Source organism: Bubalus kerabau, chromosome 4 (genome assembly GCF_029407905.1).
Source record: "Bubalus kerabau isolate K-KA32 ecotype Philippines breed swamp buffalo chromosome 4, PCC_UOA_SB_1v2, whole genome shotgun sequence".
In the NCBI taxonomy this organism is placed as follows: Eukaryota; Metazoa; Chordata; class Mammalia; order Artiodactyla; family Bovidae; genus Bubalus; species Bubalus kerabau.
Genome location: NC_073627.1, coordinates 144,571,118 through 144,591,121, shown reverse-complemented (window position 1 = coordinate 144,591,121; position 20,004 = coordinate 144,571,118). Strand labels below are relative to the sequence as shown.

The 20,004-nt window shown below is 40.4% G+C and overlaps 1 protein-coding gene and 1 pseudogene across 7 annotated transcripts; both read left to right on the top strand.

The window, feature by feature from the left end:
* The first annotated feature begins 24 nt into the window (after window positions 1-24).
* HNRNPK (heterogeneous nuclear ribonucleoprotein K) lies at window positions 25-12,016 on the top strand. Of its 7 annotated transcripts, none has more exons than XM_055578940.1 (17): window positions 25-180; window positions 2,077-2,155; window positions 2,264-2,348; window positions 2,752-2,849; window positions 3,489-3,545; window positions 4,973-5,016; window positions 5,900-5,972; window positions 6,502-6,573; window positions 7,070-7,183; window positions 7,515-7,643; window positions 8,142-8,449; window positions 8,575-8,629; window positions 8,932-9,015; window positions 9,293-9,308; window positions 9,400-9,467; window positions 9,876-10,045; window positions 10,820-12,016. In XM_055578940.1, the coding sequence occupies exons 3-17, from the start codon at window positions 2,291-2,293 to the stop codon at window positions 10,848-10,850; spliced, it is 1,377 nt and encodes a 458-aa protein (XP_055434915.1). In that variant the 5' UTR covers window positions 25-180; window positions 2,077-2,155; window positions 2,264-2,290; the 3' UTR covers window positions 10,851-12,016. The 7 variants fall into 7 exon arrangements, with proteins under 7 accessions (XP_055434915.1, XP_055434911.1, XP_055434918.1 ...); XM_055578936.1 differs by having other exon boundaries at window positions 10,760-12,016; XM_055578938.1 differs by lacking the exon at window positions 25-180 and adding an exon at window positions 417-540 and having other exon boundaries at window positions 10,760-12,016.
* Window positions 12,017-12,440: 424 nt separating this feature from the next.
* LOC129650998 (phosphoserine aminotransferase-like) lies at window positions 12,441-19,268 on the top strand (annotated as a pseudogene).
* Window positions 19,269-20,004: the final 736 nt, after the last annotated feature.

Below are 20,004 nucleotides of genomic sequence, written 5' to 3'. Positions count from 1 at the left end.
AGAACGGGACAGCCTTTAGTTCTCGCGAGAGCCTCCCCCCCTCCCCCCAGCCAGTGAGTGCGCGAACGAGAAAGGAGGAGGGCGCTTCAGGCGAAAGCACTGCAGACGCCATTATCCTCTGTTTCTCTGCTGCACCGACCTCGACGTCTTGCCTACTTCCCGCCTATTTGCGGCCTATAGGTAATTTAGAGTTACTGGGGCTTGGGCACTGCGGGTTCGGGCAGGGGTTTGGCCTCCCTAAAGGCTGCGTTGACTTTTTCGAAGTCTGATTTTTCTCAGGCCCTTAGCGGCCTTACAGTCTGAAGGGAGGCGCCGGCGGGGGGCGGGGTTGTCGTCTCCTCCCGCGCCTTGATTGACGCGGCCTTGGGCCAATCGCTTCGCTCTCGCGCCACCGCTGTAGCCGGTGCAGCCAATCGGGCCCGGCGGCGGCGTAGAAGAGTGCGTGGAGGCGGGGGAGGGCAGTGGGGGCCTACGCTTGTTCTCTGTCTAGCTGTGACCGGCTGAGGAGGCGCGGCGGCATAGGGACGGTACCCTTGCCGGGTGAGGAATGGGGCTGGGCGAACGGCGCGTGGGGGTGAGGGCCGGAGAGTACTTTCTCCACTTGAGGGAAGGCGTTTGGGGGCTTGGTGGTGGTTGGCGGGTTCTGGGAGGGAACGTTGCCGGGTTTCCCCTCCCCCCACCTCCGCCATTTCCCTGAGCGTATATCTGCAGTCTGCGTTGTGGTACTAGAGGCTTCGGAGAGTCGCGAGGCTTGTGCCGGTGGGATGAGTTTTGTTCTGTTGGGAACTAGGCCTTGTGTGGGAAGGAGAGGGAGCCGGAGGGCGGTAGACAACGCCGCCGCTCTCTTTGTGCGGGGCCCGCCGCACTTGGGCGCTGCGGGCCTGGGTCTGGAACGGGCGAGCTGGAAGGGTCGGGGCTGCCTTGGTTGCTTTGTCTCCCGCGGTGGGGGGAGGGCGCGGGGGACGAGGTCTCGGGACCGCGTGGTGGGTGGGGGAGGGGGTCCGCGCTCGGCTCCGCCTAGTAGCACGTAGTCGCCATTACGCGGGCCGCCATTTCCTGTCGGATCGGGCTGAGGAGAGGTGCGGCGCTGGTGCTCTCGCCTCGGGAGCTTTCTCAACTTCTGTTGCTTGGCGGTTGCCGATCCCGGTTTCGGGCGTTGCGGGGAGGAGGGCATGTTTGCCCTTGGCTGGTCGCGCATATACTTAGCGATTTTTTGGGTCTGGCGACTAAAGCACTTGGAGGATATTGGGTTTATCGTTATAAACAGCCTGCTATTTGTCGTCAACCCCCTTTATCTAAATCTTCCGTAGCACCTCAGTATTTGAGTTTGGGGCCAGGTTGGCGTTTCAGTTCCTGGGAAGAGTGGAAGGCGTAAATACTGCCATGACTGTGAGCTGTTGAGCTATTTCTCTCATAACGGGAGCCGCATGTCGCCTCCTGCCAGTCAGGAGAGGGGAGCTAAAAGGCTGTTCACAGTCCTATCGCCAGTCTGGTGGTGCTGAAATTGTCAGGTTATACCGCTTTTAACGTAATTTGAAATATCCCGCTAGTGATGTTATTGGTGTTCAAGGGTTGTTAGTCGAGTACTACAGGCAGTTTGGGTGTACTCCTGTTTGAGGTTTGCCTGTTTATCGCTCCAGTAGATTGGCCAGACGGTTGGGTATGGCTTGAATTTGCCTTTATATTTCAAGTAGACTTTTCAAGTCACCGGTGGAAAGAAACCCAGAAGTTTAGAATCCAGATGTAAAAATAATTTATGCATATATTTATAAATGGGTACTTTGGGGAGCATTATTCGAGACTCATTACTCGGGGGCTTAAATGCCTTATGCGTCTGGTTTCTGTGTATTTATGTAAAACATTGTTGTGGTGGAACTTGATCCAAAATTACGGTATTTTTTTCTTTTACAGAAAAATTAGATAGGTCTTTTGAATTGTGTTTTAGGGCGGTCCTTTGGAAATTTAAGATGCTAAAATAAGTTTTAGAAATGGCTCTTTTTGTTGTGTTCAAATCTGTAGTCATTAGTATTCGGTAATAACCAAAAAAGCAAAACTGATTTGTGTTGGTTTTCGTAGGCTACTACAGCAGTAGGGTGTCAGTTGGTCCCGCCCAGAACACTTCAGTTCTGCCCTGGAAGGATATATTTAATAACTGGTACGTTCTGGAAATAGTCATTTCTTTCCCTTGTTTGTAATATTTAGTACGCTGCACAGCCTACTTTCCAAGAAACCAAGTGTACTAGCCTCTTTATTTTTTTAACAGATTGGTGTGTCCCTTGAATACAAGAAAATGGAAACTGAACAGCCAGAGGAAACCTTTCCCAACACTGAAACCAATGGAGAATTTGGTGAGAAAACATTTTGACGTTTTTTTTGTTTTGTTAATTTCATTATTTTCCCTGAGATCCTTGTTAGTTACTTTTTTGAACTAGAAGTTAACTGTCACTTGCCTAGGTGAGGAAACTGATTAAAAGAAAGCCAGTAAATACAAGTTTTTTTCTTGGATTTAGAAATTTCTAATCCTTTGATGTGCTGTCACAATAAATCTCGTGTTTAGAAAATTAAGGGAGTGTATTTTGATTTAAAAGTTGAAGATTGCCCTTTTTTTTTTTTTTTTAAACAAGCTTTAACAATTCCTTCAAAGGGAATGGAGTTAAATGTTAAATCTGTAGGTTAAAACTAAAATGTGATTAAAGGTACCCTTTCTTGAAGATGCTGGTGCTCTCTGAAACCTAAACTGTTAATTTTTAGGTAAACGCCCTGCTGAAGATATGGAAGAGGAACAAGCTTTTAAAAGATCTAGAAACACTGATGAGATGGTTGAATTACGCATTCTGCTTCAGAGCAAGGTATAGATTTTATTCTTGAAATTGTTTCTTACTCAAAGTAGAAATTAAGAAAATGTTTGAGCCTTCTGGGAAGCCTTCAGAAGGCTGCAGAATGTAAAATAATTGTGTGGCTGTTTCTAAACAGACTTTTTAGGTCATGGTAATTATTTTGCTAATGATTAAAATGAAAGCCCTTAACACGGTGAACTACTACAAGCCTAATTAGGAGATGGGTGTGGATGGTCCTTATAGCATTAATGTCTTAAAGATAGTATTTTTTATTTCATTGTGGGTTCATTAGATAACATCCTGATTGGCAGCTTACTTAACTGATAATATAGCTAAAAAATGTGAAAGTATCTGCTAGAATTTAAGTTACTTGACTTGCAAACGGGTATTGTAAATTTGGTGCCAGTGCTTAAGATTTATACTCAGTATATTTCTGGCATTCTGAATATTTCAAAGCTCTGTCTAGGTATTTAGTCCCCGGAGCATGTAACATAAACTCTTGGTTTTTGTTTAAACCTTGTGGTTTTAATATCCCCAAATAGATTTCCATTGCTATAACCAAACGAGGTTAGATACGCTAGGCTTGTTGTGGTGTTTGTTTTTGACTAAAAGGTTAAGAAGACACACTAAGTTTCTTTTTATCTTCTCCAGAATGCTGGGGCAGTGATTGGAAAAGGAGGCAAGAATATTAAGGCTCTCCGTACAGACGTAAGTATTAAAGAGTTTAAACTACTACACAGGCAGCTTCAGTTTATGTGTTTTTAGAAATTTAAAGATTTGCATCATAGAAATCATTTAATAGCCTAGATACAAGCCTTTTATAATAATTGAATACATAGGTAATTCTAAAGATTTGCCATTCCTAACAAAGCCCAGATTGAGTTGGGGGGGGTCTATATTAAACCTCCTCACTTTCTAATAACGTTACACCAAATTATTCACTTCAAGCAAGATAACATCTTAATTAGAAATAACAGTATAAAACCCCTTAATTGCACCATTTCCCATGTGTGAATCAAGTACAGTAGTACTGAAAACCGTTGCAGGTGGCTGATTAAACTCCATATTTTTATTCCCTTTTTTCCCCCCCAATTTGCCCATCTGTTCTTGAACAGTTTGCACAAGGAGCACAAAGAAGTTGAGGTTGCATGATTTAGATACGGGTAAAGAATAGAGTAGGCACTTAATTTTATAACTGGGTGACCGTCTGTCAATGCTGATAATTTGTGTCTTCATATTTTATAGTGGGTTGACTCTTGTGATTAGACACATTAAATGTTGGTATCACCAGAAGTGAGCATATTTATAGGACTTGGCTACACCAAATTTCTTAATTTTTTTTCTCATGTTACACACTCTTGATGTTTCCTTGCTGAAGTTGAGGCAAATAAGAACTTTGTGTTGAAAACTTATTTGATAGTATTTCATTTCTCTCTTGGTCGCAGATCTTTGTATGTTCCTCTTGATTACTGTAAACTGAACTTAAAAATTTAAATTTTACAAACTTGCCTGTTAGGATCTAGGAATGCGTTTTAAACCTCCAGGAAACCAAATTAGTCATTTAAGTTAGGATTTTTGGTGGTGTGAGAATTTTTGTCTTTTATAAACCTCTTTCCTCTTAATCCAGATGTTCTGTATAATTATCTGGGTTAATAATTTCCCCATTTCCTCGAGAATTCAAGTCATGACAGGTTTTGTGTCTACCCTCATGAGCCAGCCTGCTACTGAAACATCGTTTGTTTTTTAAAAGTACCATCATTAAAGGTCCTTAAATGTTAAGCCACAGTCAGATATAGAGAAGTCCATTATTGTGTTAGTCTTCAGAACAACTTAAGCTTGTTTCATTAATTGAGAGTATGAGTATAGTTTGTATTAAATTAAAATTTATTGCTTTTCCCCCTTTTCCCTCTCCTTGTTTTTTTGGCCATATATCTCCGTTGCCCATGTACTGGATCGACTTACCCCTGCGTTGCCCACCATGACGTTGGCCCATCCGCCCCTGAACGCCCATGTGAAAACCCTGGTTGGCTATGCCCAAAAATGTGCTCGTTGCCAAACGGGTACCATACTTGACAACTTCTGATTGAATGCCCATGCCCAATGCCAACATCCACGAACGCCAATGACCAATGCAGTACAATGCCAGTGTTTCAGTCCCAGACAGCAGTGGCCCCGAGCGGTATGTCCCAACAGTTTATGCCTCACTGCCTGATTAGAAAGAGAGAAATGTATTTTATTACCTGCCTTTTATATAATTAAATAGTATCCCCTTTAGACGGTGTATTGTTTTTCAAGTTTCTGTCTTATTTTCCCCATTAAGTCTTTTTGTCACTGAACTTTTACCGTGAGTTGCCCACCCAAACGATCCACTAATTTTATTTCAATGGAAGGAGCACAGCTTCAAGTGTTGCATATTTGCTGCATTGTAAATCAAATTGTTACCGAAACAGTCTCTCGCTCTGTCTTTGTGGCCCACCTTGCTTCCCAACATTGCCTGTTCATAATTTTTTCTGATGAAATGCTAACTCTGGTTCACTTTCCTTCACTTCTCATTTGTGTTGTCTTTGTTTTTGTCTCGCATTTGTATTTGTTTTCTTGCAGAGCCCATTAGTGATCTAATTTCTAACTGGTATCCATAACTTTACTCCAAATACAGTGTTTACCACTTGCATATTCCCCTACTTTGCCTGAGAGAAGGTGTGCCAGTTTTTCCAATGTAACAGCGAGGGTATCCTTAATTAACTTAGTGGTGGCGGGGAACATAAATATTCAACTCTGCTTCAGTTCTGGTCAATTTATTGCCCACTTAATCTGAGCCCTTCCAAGAGCCCATTCTCTCTGTCTCTCTGCAAGTCTCCTAATATTGTTACCATGTTTGTATTGGGCATAAAACAAAATGCATGTGAAAAATGTATAAATAGGCTACTTTAAATGGGGACTATTAAATAATTGTATGTTCATCTCTGTAAAAGTTTGACTATTGACTATTTTGTGATGACCACAAAACTCATTTTTCTTTTCCACCTTTTTTTGTACTATCTGGTATTTGTGGTGTTTGACAGCATATTGAGTATCAGTGCTGATATTGAAACGATTGGAGAAATTCTGAAGAAAATCATCCCTACCTTGGAAGAGGTAGGCTCATTTTTTAAATGTATTTCGCAATGGGGGGTGCTTAATATATTTAATGGGGCAAAATGGGGGAGGTGGAAAGACACTGGACATAATAGTTTTTTAGCAGCAATGTGTTACACTCTGCTGCTTAAAGTGCAGGATTCTTTTACATCCCACATTACTTGTTTAAAAATGTAGTCTAGCCATTCTGGAGTAGATAGGAACTACCTGTGGTTGTGCACATTCATGGAGTTTAGCATGCATATTATGGGCTTTATTTTTAGAAGAGGTTTTGAGTTAGACTACTGACTGTGAGACTATGTTGGAAAGGACTATGTTTGATCTAGTTTGAGTATTTTTAAATTCTGTGTAATCTTGTTTGCTAGGTGTACAGAGAAAAGCATTGTATGTTGATTGTTAGCGTAGATAAGCAATTTCTTGTTATTTAATGATAGTCGTGAAATATGTTGTAGTAGCTTTACCAATATATGCGACAATAGCCTGATCACACTAGACACTTAACCTATTACTCTTATTTTTCTACTTTCAGGGCCTGCAGTTGCCATCACCCACTGCAACCAGCCAGCTCCCGCTCGAATCTGATGCTGTGGAATGCTTAAATGTATGTCATAGTGCCATTGAACCCCACTGAAGTATGGAGCCTGGCCCATAGGATCGATTTTATTTTCAACATAGTGTACTTTTCCCGTCTCTATAGAAAAAGGCTTAAAAAGATGATAAATGAATGGTCTTACAACTCACTGTTGACCCTGCTCCATGCTGCAGTGGGAATTAACTACATTTGCAAAGTGCTTTGCAGTCATTTTTATTATGGTGTTATTTGAATGTTAATAATAATTTTGTGGTAACAGCGACATGCTAAATGGCTGCAGTGTGGGTATGGTGTTGCAGGACCTGAAAATAAAATAGTTTTTTAAGGTGGTGCAGAATGTCCTTTTTGGGCCTGGCTATTGAGGATAATAGCACATAACTGGTAAAGTTATTGAAATATAAATTCAGGTTGCTCACTGCAACAGTATATTGGTATGCTTATAGCAGATAAGTGTGTATTGGGGAATCCTTGATTTGGAACTGAAATTCTGTAACTCCCTCCACAGTACCAACACTATAAAGGAAGCGACTTTGACTGCGAGTTGAGACTGTTGATTCATCAGAGTCTGGCAGGAGGAATTATTGGAGTCAAAGGTGCTAAAATCAAAGAACTTCGAGAGGTAAAGCCAGTGTTTTGTTTTCTGCTGAATTATTGGAAAATAGTTGTTTTAAGGATTTGGTAGGCTTTTCTCATTCCCTCTTTTGAGTTTCCTCCCCCTAAGATTATGTAGTTTGCTAATTAAGATATAGTAGAATGGCTTGGCCATACTAGACAAGTTATTTGCCAAAAGTGTATTGCAAAGCCCAGCCCTTACTAACAAGGTTTTACATGGGGGGAAATTTTACTAAAATATAAATTAAATCTGTCTAAGCCTAGAACTTTTTTTTTCTTTAGTGCATTTCCTTTTTTTCTGATTGATTAATGCTGCTTATTTTGTAAACCTATTGCAGAATACTCAGACAACAATCAAGCTTTTCCAGGAATGTTGTCCTCAATCTACTGACAGAGTCGTTCTTATCGGAGGAAAACCTGATAGGGTTGTAGAGTGCATAAAGATCATCCTTGATCTTATATCAGAGGTACCTTCAGAACTCTTTTATTTACATTTAATTTCACAAAACAGATTTCTTACTCAAAAGTAATTTCAGAAGGCAAAGACAAATTACTTTTCCCTAACAATTTCTATCACTCTGCTTTCCCATCAATTTAATTTAGAAATACTTTGGGAGAATCTGTACTATTGTCTTTTGATTGTTAGTGAGGTTTTTTTTAAATAACTTTTGATCATTCAAATGAAGTTTGTATGGTTCCTCTATAGTACTAGATGGTGATCCCCAATCCCCATTGTGAAATTGAAAGGAATTTGTGGTCTGTTAACGCTAAGGGTAAAATTAAACTGTTGCCTCACTAGCAGTAAAATTCCCAATTTTTTTAATTTCAAACTCCTGTCCCTATCCTTAACCACAAGTATCTCCCAAGAGAAATACAAAGTGCTTGAAGTTTTCTGTTAAAAGAATTACTAATGTGAACTAAGGTTTTTTTCCTCAATCTATAAAGTTGCTGTGTTTTTCTTTCAGTCTCCCATCAAAGGACGCGCTCAGCCTTATGATCCCAATTTTTATGATGAAACCTATGATTATGGTGGTTTTACAATGATGTTTGATGACCGCCGTGGACGTCCTGTGGGATTTCCCATGCGGGGAAGAGGTGGTTTTGACAGAATGCCGCCTGGTCGGGGTGGGCGTCCCATGCCTCCCTCCAGAAGAGATTATGATGATATGAGCCCTCGTCGAGGACCTCCTCCACCCCCTCCCGGACGAGGTGGCCGGGGAGGTAGTAGAGCTCGGAATCTTCCTCTTCCACCACCACCACCACCTAGAGGAGGGTAAGTTTCTTTCATCCACACATTAACATACAAGAAGCAGCACTTCACAGATAGAAGGGGGTAGGTTTTCATTTCAAATACTTCAAACACATGACCAGCTGAGATTACAATTACTATGCTTGCAGAGATCTAATGGCCTATGACAGAAGAGGAAGACCTGGAGACCGTTATGATGGCATGGTAAGAACTTTGATACTTCATTAATGTATTTATGAGAGCTAAAGGGTTTAAAAGTCAGCTAACATTTTATTGAATGTGTTAACTGAAGAACTTGTCTTACAAATATACTCTGTTAATCACTTAAATCATTGTTTCTGTTTGTCTGCTGGGATATTAGGACTTGTTCCACTCTGTTTGCCCCTAAAATACATGATTACTGAAAACTTTTATGTAGAGTCATGAAGTAGAAATTGATGTATAAAAATGGTGGCTCTGACAAATACCATGCAGTTTGATGTTAATAGTTTTCTCTCTCAACACAGGTTGGTTTCAGTGCTGATGAAACCTGGGACTCCGCAATAGATACATGGAGCCCATCAGAGTGGCAGATGGCTTATGAACCACAGGTTGAGTATCATGGGTGTTTATGTTAATAATCTTAAAGTGCTTGTTTACTCACCAATTAAATATTTTATTTCCCCCATATAACATTTTTGTTTCTTGGAACGCTGTGTACCTGAATGGTTTCTTCCCCTGAAGATTATTTTCTGAAATTGGCTTACTAGGGAATATACGGGAGGGCTTTGGTTACTTAAAATAACTGGGGGTTTTTTAGAAATGTGTTTAATTACCTAAAGTTTGGAAGGCAAAGTAATTTTCTGTTTTTGTCTGTTCTGTTTTTAGGGTGGCTCTGGATATGGTAAGTTTTCTTCTTTCTGAAATCAAATATTATTTCATGCTTTGTATATGAACTTAATACTCATTATTTAAATCAGATTATTCCTATGCAGGGGGTCGTGGCTCATATGGTGATCTTGGTGGACCTATTATTACTACACAAGTAACTATTCCCAAAGATGTAAGTATTTTTAATATTATATGAGTCATTTTTATGAGTTTTCTGACATAACGAAGGTTTTAACAAAAGTATTCCCTTTAAGGATTAAAAGTGTGTTTCAAGAACTTCAGTGAAGTGTTCTCCAGTTTAAGCCTTGTCAAACAGTGTTCAGTGCTATTAAAAGCAATTATCAGGGGTTTGAGCCCCTGGTTCATTTATTAACGGAAATGTCAGTGGGTGGTGTAAATAGGTTGTAATTCAAACTCTGACTGGTTGGAGGGCATTAAATTAACACAGTATAGTCAATAAGTTGTACAAGAATGTTCTTGATGGTCACTGAACATACAGGGTAGGGTGTTTTGTTGTTGTTGTTTTTTGTTTTTTTTTTTTAAGTATATCATAAACACTTGCTTTTAAAAATCTTTGCAGTTGGCTGGATCTATTATTGGCAAAGGTGGTCAGCGGATTAAACAAATCCGTCATGAGTCAGGAGCTTCGATCAAAATTGATGAGCCTTTAGAAGGATCCGAAGATCGGATCATTACCATTACGGGAACACAGGACCAGATACAGAATGCACAGTATTTGCTGCAGAACAGGTCAGTTTGTTTAGCTTTATGTTATTAGCCTACACATACTAAAACCTTAAAAAGCTTCTCTTTCTCAGCTGATTTTTCTTTTAGAAGCCATGGTGTCTCAACCTTTTGGGGACCTAACTTCTAAACATTCTAATAGCTTTGCTTTAATTTTCTTCTGCCTTCTTGCTAAAACACGAAGACATTCGATACTAATCTTACTGGAAGAAGCCTTAACCAAGCAAACTTCTCATTTTTCTGGTGAAAACTGCTGCCAAAACCACTTGTTACAAATTACACAGAGCCTGTAGAAAATGTAGAAGATTCAGTGGATGTTGGTCTAGTTCTGTGTGGAAGACTAGTGATTTTGTTGTTTTTAGATAACTGAATCGACAACAAATCACAGTCTGCCATATGGCACAGGCCATGCCTCTACAGGACAAATGATTGGTGCTGTAAAATGCAGCAATTCACACCTTAACTGGCATTTCTTTGTCTTTTCTACCATATATTAACAATTCTGCTCTACTAATGTCTGATTTACTATTAATCTTTTTTCTTGGACTTTACATTGCTCTAATTTGTAATTACTAATGTTTTAGTTCTTATCTCTAATTGTGTAATGGACATGTTTATCATTTTAATTTAGCATTGAAATTGTCTTAATGTTGATTAAGATTGATTAAGATGTTACGAACAAAAATTCTAATTCGTACTTTTTTTTCTTTTCTTTTATAGTGTGAAGCAGTATGCAGATGTTGAAGGATTCTAATGCAAGATATTTTTTCTTTTTTATAGTGTGAAGCAGTATTCTGGAAAGTTTTTCTAAGACTAGTGAAGAACTGAAGGAGTCCTGCATCTTTTTTTTTTTATCTGCTTCTGTTTAAAAAGCCAACATTCCTCTGCTTCATAGGTGTTCTGCATTTGAGGTGTAGTGAAATCTTTGCTGTTCACCAGATGTAATGTTTTAGTTCCTTACAAACAGGGTGGGGGTGGGGGAGGGTGTGCGAAAACTAACATTGAAATTTTGAAACAGCAGCAGAGTGAGTGAATTTTAATTTTTGTTCATTGTTGGTGGTTTAAAGAAGTCCCCCCATGTAATTAATGTGAACACTTTGCTTTGTGGTCACTGTAACATTTGGGGTGGTGGGACAGGGAGGAAAAGTAACAGTAGTCCATATGTCCCTGGCATCTATTCAGAGCAGTGTGCAGAATGTAATGCTCTTTTGTAAGAAACGTTTTATGATTTTTAAAATAAATTTAGTGAACCTATTTTTGGTGGTCATTTTTTTTAAGATGGTCATTTTTCAAATGGCTGAATTCCCTCCAACCTACCCCCAAACGGAACACTAAGTTTAATTTTCAGTCCTCTGTTGGATATAAATAAATGGCATCTCTTCTTGGACTTAGGCAAAATATCTTGACAATACTCAGTTCTGGTGATTCTTAATGATTTGAAGTCCATTGCTTGGGAGGAAATTCCACCACACATTCATGCTTATAATAAGCTGGGGATTTTTGTTTGTTTTTGCAAATGCTTGCCCCTACTTTGCAACGATTTTCTGTTCGTAATTCTGAAGAACCAAGGTGGGGAGCAACACAACCGATGGAATAGTGGTATAAGTTTATACCAGAAGCTTAATGACAAGTTTTATCAATCAGAATAATACTTGGTTATGGAAGTGACTGATGCTAAATAAATTCTGATTATTTTTTATTAGATAATTTCTCACATATAGACTTAACTGTCAGCTTGGTAGTGTCTATTAGTTAAACTTTGTAAAATATATATATATTCTTGTTTTTCCATTGTATGCAAACTGAAAGAAAAAGATGTACCATTTCTCTGTTGTATGTTGGATTATGTAGGAAATGTTTGTGAACAATTCAAAAAAAAAGATGAAAAAAATTCCTGTGGATGTTTTGTGTAGTATCTCTTGGCATTTGTATTAATAGTTAAAGTTCACTTCCAAATAAAACTCCCATAATGCTAGATTTGATGTGTGCCCAATTTTGAACAAGAGTTGATTGACACCTGTAAAATTTGTTAAAACGTTCCTCTTGTAAGGAAATACAATAATCTTAAATTATGTATTTTTTTGTGTGAAGTGTTTTTCTAGCATTTATAAATCAGATTTCATGGGGGTGGTAAACTGAAAAAGTCTTCCTGTTCTCATATTACCTGTGATATGCTTGCAGATTCTTAGGTTTCTATCTTTAAAATAGCTCTGGTTTGTTGGGATAATTTTTTTTCCCCCTGGTTCTTGGCTCATAAGTCAGGTGCTACCGGTTAACTTCGAATTTGTCTAGAAAGCCTGAGAACGTGGAAAATAATTCATGGATGCAATTCTAAGTTTCAAGAAAACATACATGATAGGCTGAAGTGAGCAGAATTTTCTGAAATGTGTGAGCAGTACACATGAAGGTGTTTAATGTTTTAGTGATAGCCCTCTTAGTTCAAGGATGCGGGGGCGGGGTGGTGGTGCAGTGAGTGTTCTCTTGATAAGTGACAGTGGTATCACAACATTACTTAATGCTACCTGTGACGAGGTTTTCTCAAAGATGAAATTAGTCTGAATTGCCACCTGGGTGTTGGTTAGCTTTCCGCTTCTGTATTTTAAGCATGAGTAAGCTTGGGTTGCTGAGGGTAGTGTAACCTATTCATGTTGAAATGAGACCTTCCTCTGGAGAAAGATTATCAGTAATGATATTTTAGTCAAATTGTAATTCTATTGGAGGAAAGTATCCCTGGAGAGAATACAGGCTTTCAAAGTTTTCACTTGTCATTCAGGAATTAATTATATAAATAGACTGGTGAAAGTGTACTTTAAATTTTTTTGAATGAACCAGCAGTTACTCTTGTCCAACCACTGGAATACACAGAATCTTTTAGGAAAATCAAGTTTTTCTCTTAACCCTATCAATGATTGTCTCAAAATGTAAAACACCTTATATTGTTGGTACTCTGAAGGGAATTACTGTTCCATATAAAAGGAAATTCAGTCTTGGTGTGTTGAGTGTAAATTAGCCTTAAATGCTATATTTTATTTATCAAGGTTTGCCCATTGTTAGCAAATTTGAAGTGAAACTGATGACTTTTGGGGGGGGGGGGGGCTGTGCCACACACTGCAGGATCGTAGTTCCCAACAAGGGATCTGAACTCCACATCCCCTGCAGTGGAAGCCCAGAATGTTGTTAACCACTGGACTGCCAAGAAAGTCCCAGCCTAACTTGTTACGGAGGCACTGAACCGTTAGGAAGCAATATTGCAATGTCAAACTATTCTAGGACCACCATCAAAATCAACAGTGCTTGATAAACATGAGAATTTTGGGATCACAAAGTATTTAATTCCTGAGGTGTACATTGTAGCTCCTGAAGAGGCAGTGGTTAGCAAAGCTATTTGGAGAGACCAATAATTACACCAGTAAACATGGAGCAGGAAGGTTCATAGTACTCTTACGTGTTTAAGAAGCAGAAACCAACATCCGTTCATGCACATGAATGTTTATAAATTAACAAGCATGTTACTTAAAACGTCAAACTAGGAATTACAATGTGTTGAATAAAATTATGTACTCGAATCCTCTTAGATTAAAAAAATGGGGCATTATATACACAAGTTAACATCATTTACCCAAGCCAGACGTTGGTACTTCAGTCATTTGACTTGTGAGAAATGGATACCTGGAAAATTAAAGCCCAGGCATGTATACGTTTGTCTATATGTAGAATGGGGAGCTAATCTGAATCAAGGTGGTAGGATGTGCAAGTACACATTGGAAAATGTAAAATGCAAACATTTTGTGGGGTTGGGCTTCCCTGTTTGCTAACTGAACAACATGCACTAGCAACAGTGTTGGGGTAAAATGATATACTAGCTACCCTATGACCTCAAAGCTTTCTATTCTCAACCTCACTTTGTCCAAAACGAGTAAGAATTTCCTAACCTCCCTCTCTATATCTCTCCCCGCTATTTCTCCCTGTAGCTCTCCCCACTATTTCTCCCTGCTTCCCCAAACTCAGGCCTATAACCCAAGAACCTGTAATTAGGGATAAAGGTTTAGTCACCAAAACGTCACGCTTTTCAAAATTTTCCCCATCCACCTCCCCCCCCCACACACCGTTTTTTTTTCGTAGGCCTTCAGGCGGGCTCTTAGTTTCCTGACAAGGGACTAAACCTGTGTGCTTATGCATTGGAAGCTCAGAGTCCTAACTACTGGGCTACCAGGAAATTCCCCATTTTGCCCTTTGGGATATTTTAGTCCCTTTGCTCCTTTTTACCCTGAAGTCTTGCTACCATTGAAGACAGGCTTCATTGAAAAGGAAGGGCCACCTTGTTTACCTAGAAAGAAGAAAGGGTATATATAGTAGGGAAGGAAAGCATATAATACCCGCTTCTCAGACCAAAGGAGGATAACTGATTTTGATAGTAATGAGGCAGATTTGGCAGAAAGTAGAAAGTGCTAGCTAGGTCCCTCCAAGACCTCCCTAGGGTTCAGCATGGGGCAGGGCAAGTGAGAGCAGAAATTTCAGATAGGTTAAGTAAGAAGCCAAACACAAGACTGATTTCTATCTGGAACCCTGCTAAGTGTTCCTATGACCACATAAACTAGTAAAGCACAGCAGAATGAAGGCATATCATGTTTGGCAGAGAGAACCTGAGATTTCTCTCGTTATCTCAGAATTCCCTTTGCTTCCTATGTGGCATAAGAGGAACACCAGTTAAGTGCTACAGGGCTTTCCATAGGGCCACCATGATGAAAGGGGACAGTTACTGCATAGCGGGAGCAATATGGTAGACAGCTCAGCCAGAGACTGGTTGGAGACAGAGCAGAATCTCAAAGGATTGTCAATACCAGTGAAAGCCAAATGAGATCAAGTTGGTCAAGGAAAACCACTGAGCTGAGTGCTGGAGAAACCAGACCACCAGTTACGCTAGGTTTGGTTATTCAGTGGTAACCATAGGGAGAATAGATGCCAAAATTAAGACACGAGACAAGGCCCTTCACTTTCATTATCAGAAAACCTAAACCTTCTGCAGTCAGACCTCAAAAAGTCTTGGAAAGGTGGAGGTCAAGAGCTTTTAGTGCAAACAGCCTTAAAGGTCAGATCTTGAACTGAATAATTATCTACCTTGAGTTAGATCATTTTAAACTGGAGGAGATCAACCTACTTTTACTTAGCAAGTTTATGTGTTTCTTCTAAAGTCAATGGGAGTTCAAAATTACCAAGGAAGAGGGTATAAGGGAATTTGAGACCTCTAGAAATCTCTTAAAAGCAGAAGAGGTCAAGCTAATACTACCTTACCTACATATGTTCCAGGTGGAGGTGGCCCCAGTTGGGTTAGAGCCTTTATTCGGTAAGATCAGGTGACCTTTTTAATCGAGATCATTTATTCATACCTGTGTTTCAAACTGGCACCAAATCTGTGTACAGTTTGGACTTCAGAACTCTGTGGAATCAGACTGAGACCACATCATGGCTTGACTGATTCCCTGCCTTATCCTGCTGCCCTCACTCCGTTTATCTGAGAGCAATTCCCCAGCACATCCCTGGTGCAAGAATCCCTGGGTTGGGCTCTGCTTCTAGGGGTTTGATCTAAGACAGCTGAGCTGGAGCTAGAGCAAAAATTTATTTCACTTAGACATCCTTGACATAGATTTTGATGCAGTAAGTCATGAGACATTGAATTATCTCCTGAAGAAGGAGTGAGAATTTTTTTTACTTAATGAGGAATAGCTGCATTCTATTAGGCAGGAGTATTTTTGAAGGTATATATATATGGGAACAAAATTTTTTTGATGCTGAACAGCCATAAGGGTGAATTTTATTAAATAATACAGCATCAGTTTTTCTTTTCTAATAGAACCCAGGTTTATTTTTAGACTTTTTCTCTCCCAGTTGTATAGACTTCATGAGATAGAAATCTTGGTCATTTGAGATGCCTTATCACCCAAAAGTGTAGGCGTTTGACCCAGGCTTGCACTTTGTCCTGGGAATTTGTACCTTGAACAAAATAATGGAAACAAGGTAAAATTATCATATTTTTTCAGCAGCATCAGTAAAACCTTGGGTGGTTCCTGCTCTCAATATTCTAGAACTGCCTGATTTCTGTTTACATATCTCGTTCCCCAGCCTTCCCTTCCATCCCAAGAGATTTTTCACAACTTTCTCATTTTATTTTTTTTATATTTATTTGTTTATTCAGCTGCACCAGATCTTAGTTCCTGCACATAGGATCTTTAATTGAGTCATGTGAACTCTTAGTTGGGGAATCTAGTTCCCTGACCAGGTATTGAACCCAGGCCCCCTGCCTTGGGAGTGCAGAGTCTTAGCCACTTGATCACCAGGGAAGTCCCATTCGTGACTTTTTTAAAAATTAATTTTCCTTAAATTAATTAGCTGATCACTTGCTATTATAAGCAGCCCATCAAATGAAGAGTCTTTTAAATTTTTTATTGAGACATAGTTGAGGTACAATATTATATAAGTTGCAGGTGTACAATATAGTGAGTTACAATTTTTAGTTATACAATATAGTTATTATAAAATATTTGCTATATTCTCTGTGTGTATAGTATATATCCCAGTAGCCTATTTATTTTACACATAGTAGTTTGTACCTCTTAATCCACTACCCCAGTCTTGCCTCTCCCTGTTTCCCTCTTCCCACTCCTAGCCACTGATTTGTGCTGTATAAATCTACTTCTGTTTTATTATATTTGCTAGTTTGTTGTATTTTTTATATTCCATGTGTTAGTGATATCACACAGTATTTGTCTTTCTCTGTCTGGCTTATTCCACTAAGCGTAATTTCTCCAAGTCCATCCATGTTGTTGCATTAAGGGGCTTTTCTTGTACAGGCAGCATTGCTAATTTCAGGGAGGAGAGCCACAAAGTATGGGTGACAGCTTCCTGCTCCACCTCAGCTGCCACTACTGCAACCAGTGTCACTTGGGCCTTCACAGCGATGCCATTTTGGGCATAAATCAGTCATTTTCTAGGAGAGTGCCAGGCCTTATCTCAAGGCTGCCACTGAACATACAGAGCAACTATCAATGTGCCCTAAGTTTCTGGCTTTCTCTTTCACTTTCAGACTTTGATGAAATACCACACCTCACAGGCAGTGGATCTGCCTTCCCTAACAGTCACTGAAGCGCTGCATGATGCAATCTGAAATGCTAGTGAAGTTAACTCCCAGCAGGGAAGTTCAGTTCAGTTCAGTTCAGTTGCTCAGTCATGTACTCTTTGCAGCCCCATGAACTGCAGCATGCCAGGCTTCCCTGTCCATCACCAACTCCCGAAGCCTACACAAACTCATGTCCATCACGTCAGGGATGCCATCTAAGCATCTCATCCTCTGTTGTCCCCTTCTCCTGCCTTCAATCTTTCCCAGCATCAGGGTCTTTTCAAATGAGTTGGATCTTCGTATCAGGTGGCCAAAGTATTGGAGTTTCAGCTTTAGCATCAGTCCTTCCAATGCATGTTCAGGACTGATTTCCTTCAGGATTGACTGGTTGGATCTCCTTGCAGTCCAAGGGACTCTCAAGAGTCTTCTCCAACACCAAAGTTCAAAAGCATCAATTTTTCGTTGCTCAGCTTTCTTTATAGTCCAACTCTTAACATGCCCAGCAGGGAAACCTCTGGCCAAAAGGAAATAGAAGAGAGATACTGACTGCCCACTGATAGAGCCTCTCTGGCCAACTCCACCTATGCCACTATCTGAAGACACCTGGAGGTAGGTGGTCAATTTCAGCTCAGGGCAACAAGCTACTGAGCTCTGTGTTGTTAGAGATATAGAAAGAATTATTAGGCCACAAAGAGCTGGCATTCATGTTCTTGAAATGAGCTACAGCCTATCAGCTTTAGCTAAGATTAATAACATATAGAATCTTGTGCAGAAATTGTTAGCCATTCCAGACAATGATTTTTGTGCAAAGAGGAGGGTTGGATGAGCCAGTTCCATGCTATCCCCTTAAGCCTGATTGACCTGAAAGTAGGAAGGTGTGCCAGCCATTTGACGACAAGAGCTTGGTCACCTAAGGCCCCAGAAGCCTTGAAGTTTGGGAACTGTGAATGTTATCCATTCTAAACTTAGAAGTTACAGGAAAATTCTGAATCCAAGACCCTGGAACCTCAATCAGGTCACCTCTGCATGTATTACTGCACAAATGAGACCAGGCCCAGAGCAGAATTTTGCTTTGTTCCTGATGTCAAAGGAGCAGTGGCTGCTTTTTGACATGTCCTCAAATTTCCCATATAAACCAGTTTGATGTTTAAAAGTTTGGTGTGATTTTTGATGGTGCCCAGAAGAATGCTGGCTCTGTAGGGGTCACAGTGGTGATATTTCAAGATATCCTGCTAGGGTTTGCCCTCAGAGAGTGCCCTTCCCTTGTGGAATACAAAGTGCAGGCCGGAAACAACACTTTATTCAACACAACTCCCTACCTTGTTTCTACAGCATCAGCTTGGTCTTGGAGTAGATCAAGAATAGATCTTGGAGTAGATCAAGTAGATCAAGATCAGTGGCAAAGGACTTCCCTGGTGACCCAGTGCTTAAGACACCATGTTTCCACAGCTGCTGCTACTGCTGCTAAGTCACTTCAGTCGTGTCCGACTCTGTGTGACCCCATAGACGTCAGCCCACCAGGCTCCCCCGTCCCTGGGATTCTCCAGGCAAGAACACTGGAGTGGGTTGCCATTTCCTCCTCCAATGCATGAAAGCGAAAAGTGAAGTCACTCAGTCATGTCCGACTCTTAGCGACCCCATGGACTGCAGCCTACCAGGCTCCTCCATCCATGGGATTTTCCAGGCAAGAGTACTGGAGTGGGGTGCCATTGCCTTCTCCGATGTTTCCACTACAGGGGTGCAGGTTTGATCTCTGGTCAAGGAAGTCACCCCCTCAAAAAAAAAAAAAAAAGAAAGAATAACAGTGGTGAAGCAGCCATGAAGCTTAGTTCCATCAAATCTCAAATGATGTATCATATTATTGATAATTCTGAAGGATTCTATGTATATCTAGTGAAACCCAGAATAGAAGCAAGATGAATATTTCACTCTGCAATGGAGATGCTGCTTTAGAATAAAAGATTTCTTGATAAAGCTCTTGAATTCAATATAATCTCCTTGAAAGGGCATGGGTCTGTGGGAGGTATCATGGCTTCTTTGAATAATGATGGCAGGATAGAAGATGTTCAGAAGTTGGTAGCCTCCATGAAATATTCTTTGGAGATGTATCAGTGACGAACACATCCTAACCAATATGCACTCTGTCCTTGAATAATGTACAAAGTTTAAAGTAACTTGGGAATTGCTCCAAAAAACCTTAACAAACATGGCATTTTTCTTGAATAGACATGTTTATTATGGCTTCCCATGTGGCTCAGTGGTAAAGAATCCGCTTGACAATGGAGAAGAGAAACGTTCTGTCTCTGGGTCAGAAAGACATAGATTCTTCATTTTCAAGGAACAACAGTAAAACATCCACAGCTGGTGGGACTTGCATGCATGTCATCAGTTGCTTCAATCGTGTCCAGCTCTTTGCAACCTCATGGACCATAGCCCACCAGGCTCCTCTGTCTGAGGGATTTCCCAGGCCAAGAATACTAGAGTGGGTTGGGTTGCCATTTCCTCCTCCAGGGGATCTTGCCGACCCAGGGATCAAACCCACATCTCCTGCATTGCGGGCAGATTCTTTATCACTGAGTCACCAGGGATTCCCCACTTGAACTGAAGTGTTTGAGAAATCTTCCTCTTGCTTTTCTAACAAACTAGCTTAGGTTGCCTTTGCTGCTACTTTTTCTAGCTAGATCTCAGTATTCAGACTTGATTGTGGACTTAATTATGCAAATTAAAGTTATTTGTATCTCGAGGCACACAAACACAAAGCGTGGGGGTGGGGTGGATGGTGTCCTCTAGGAGCGTGAATCGTGATCCTTTACAAAATGACAGCAGTGGGGTCTTCTGGGTTCCAAAGCTG

Bases quoted from the DNA above. Each gene is read 5' to 3' on its own strand.
- HNRNPK (XM_055578936.1), top strand. From the start codon at position 2,291: ATGGAAACTGAACAGCCAGAGGAAACCTTTCCCAACACTGAAACCAAT. The intron at 7,644-8,141 runs GTACCTTCAGAA...TTTTTCTTTCAG, and splicing joins TCCTTGATCTTATATCAGAG to TCTCCCATCAAAGGACGCGC. The intron at 10,046-10,759 runs GTCAGTTTGTTT...TTTCTTTTATAG, and splicing joins CAGTATTTGCTGCAGAACAG to TGTGAAGCAGTATGCAGATG.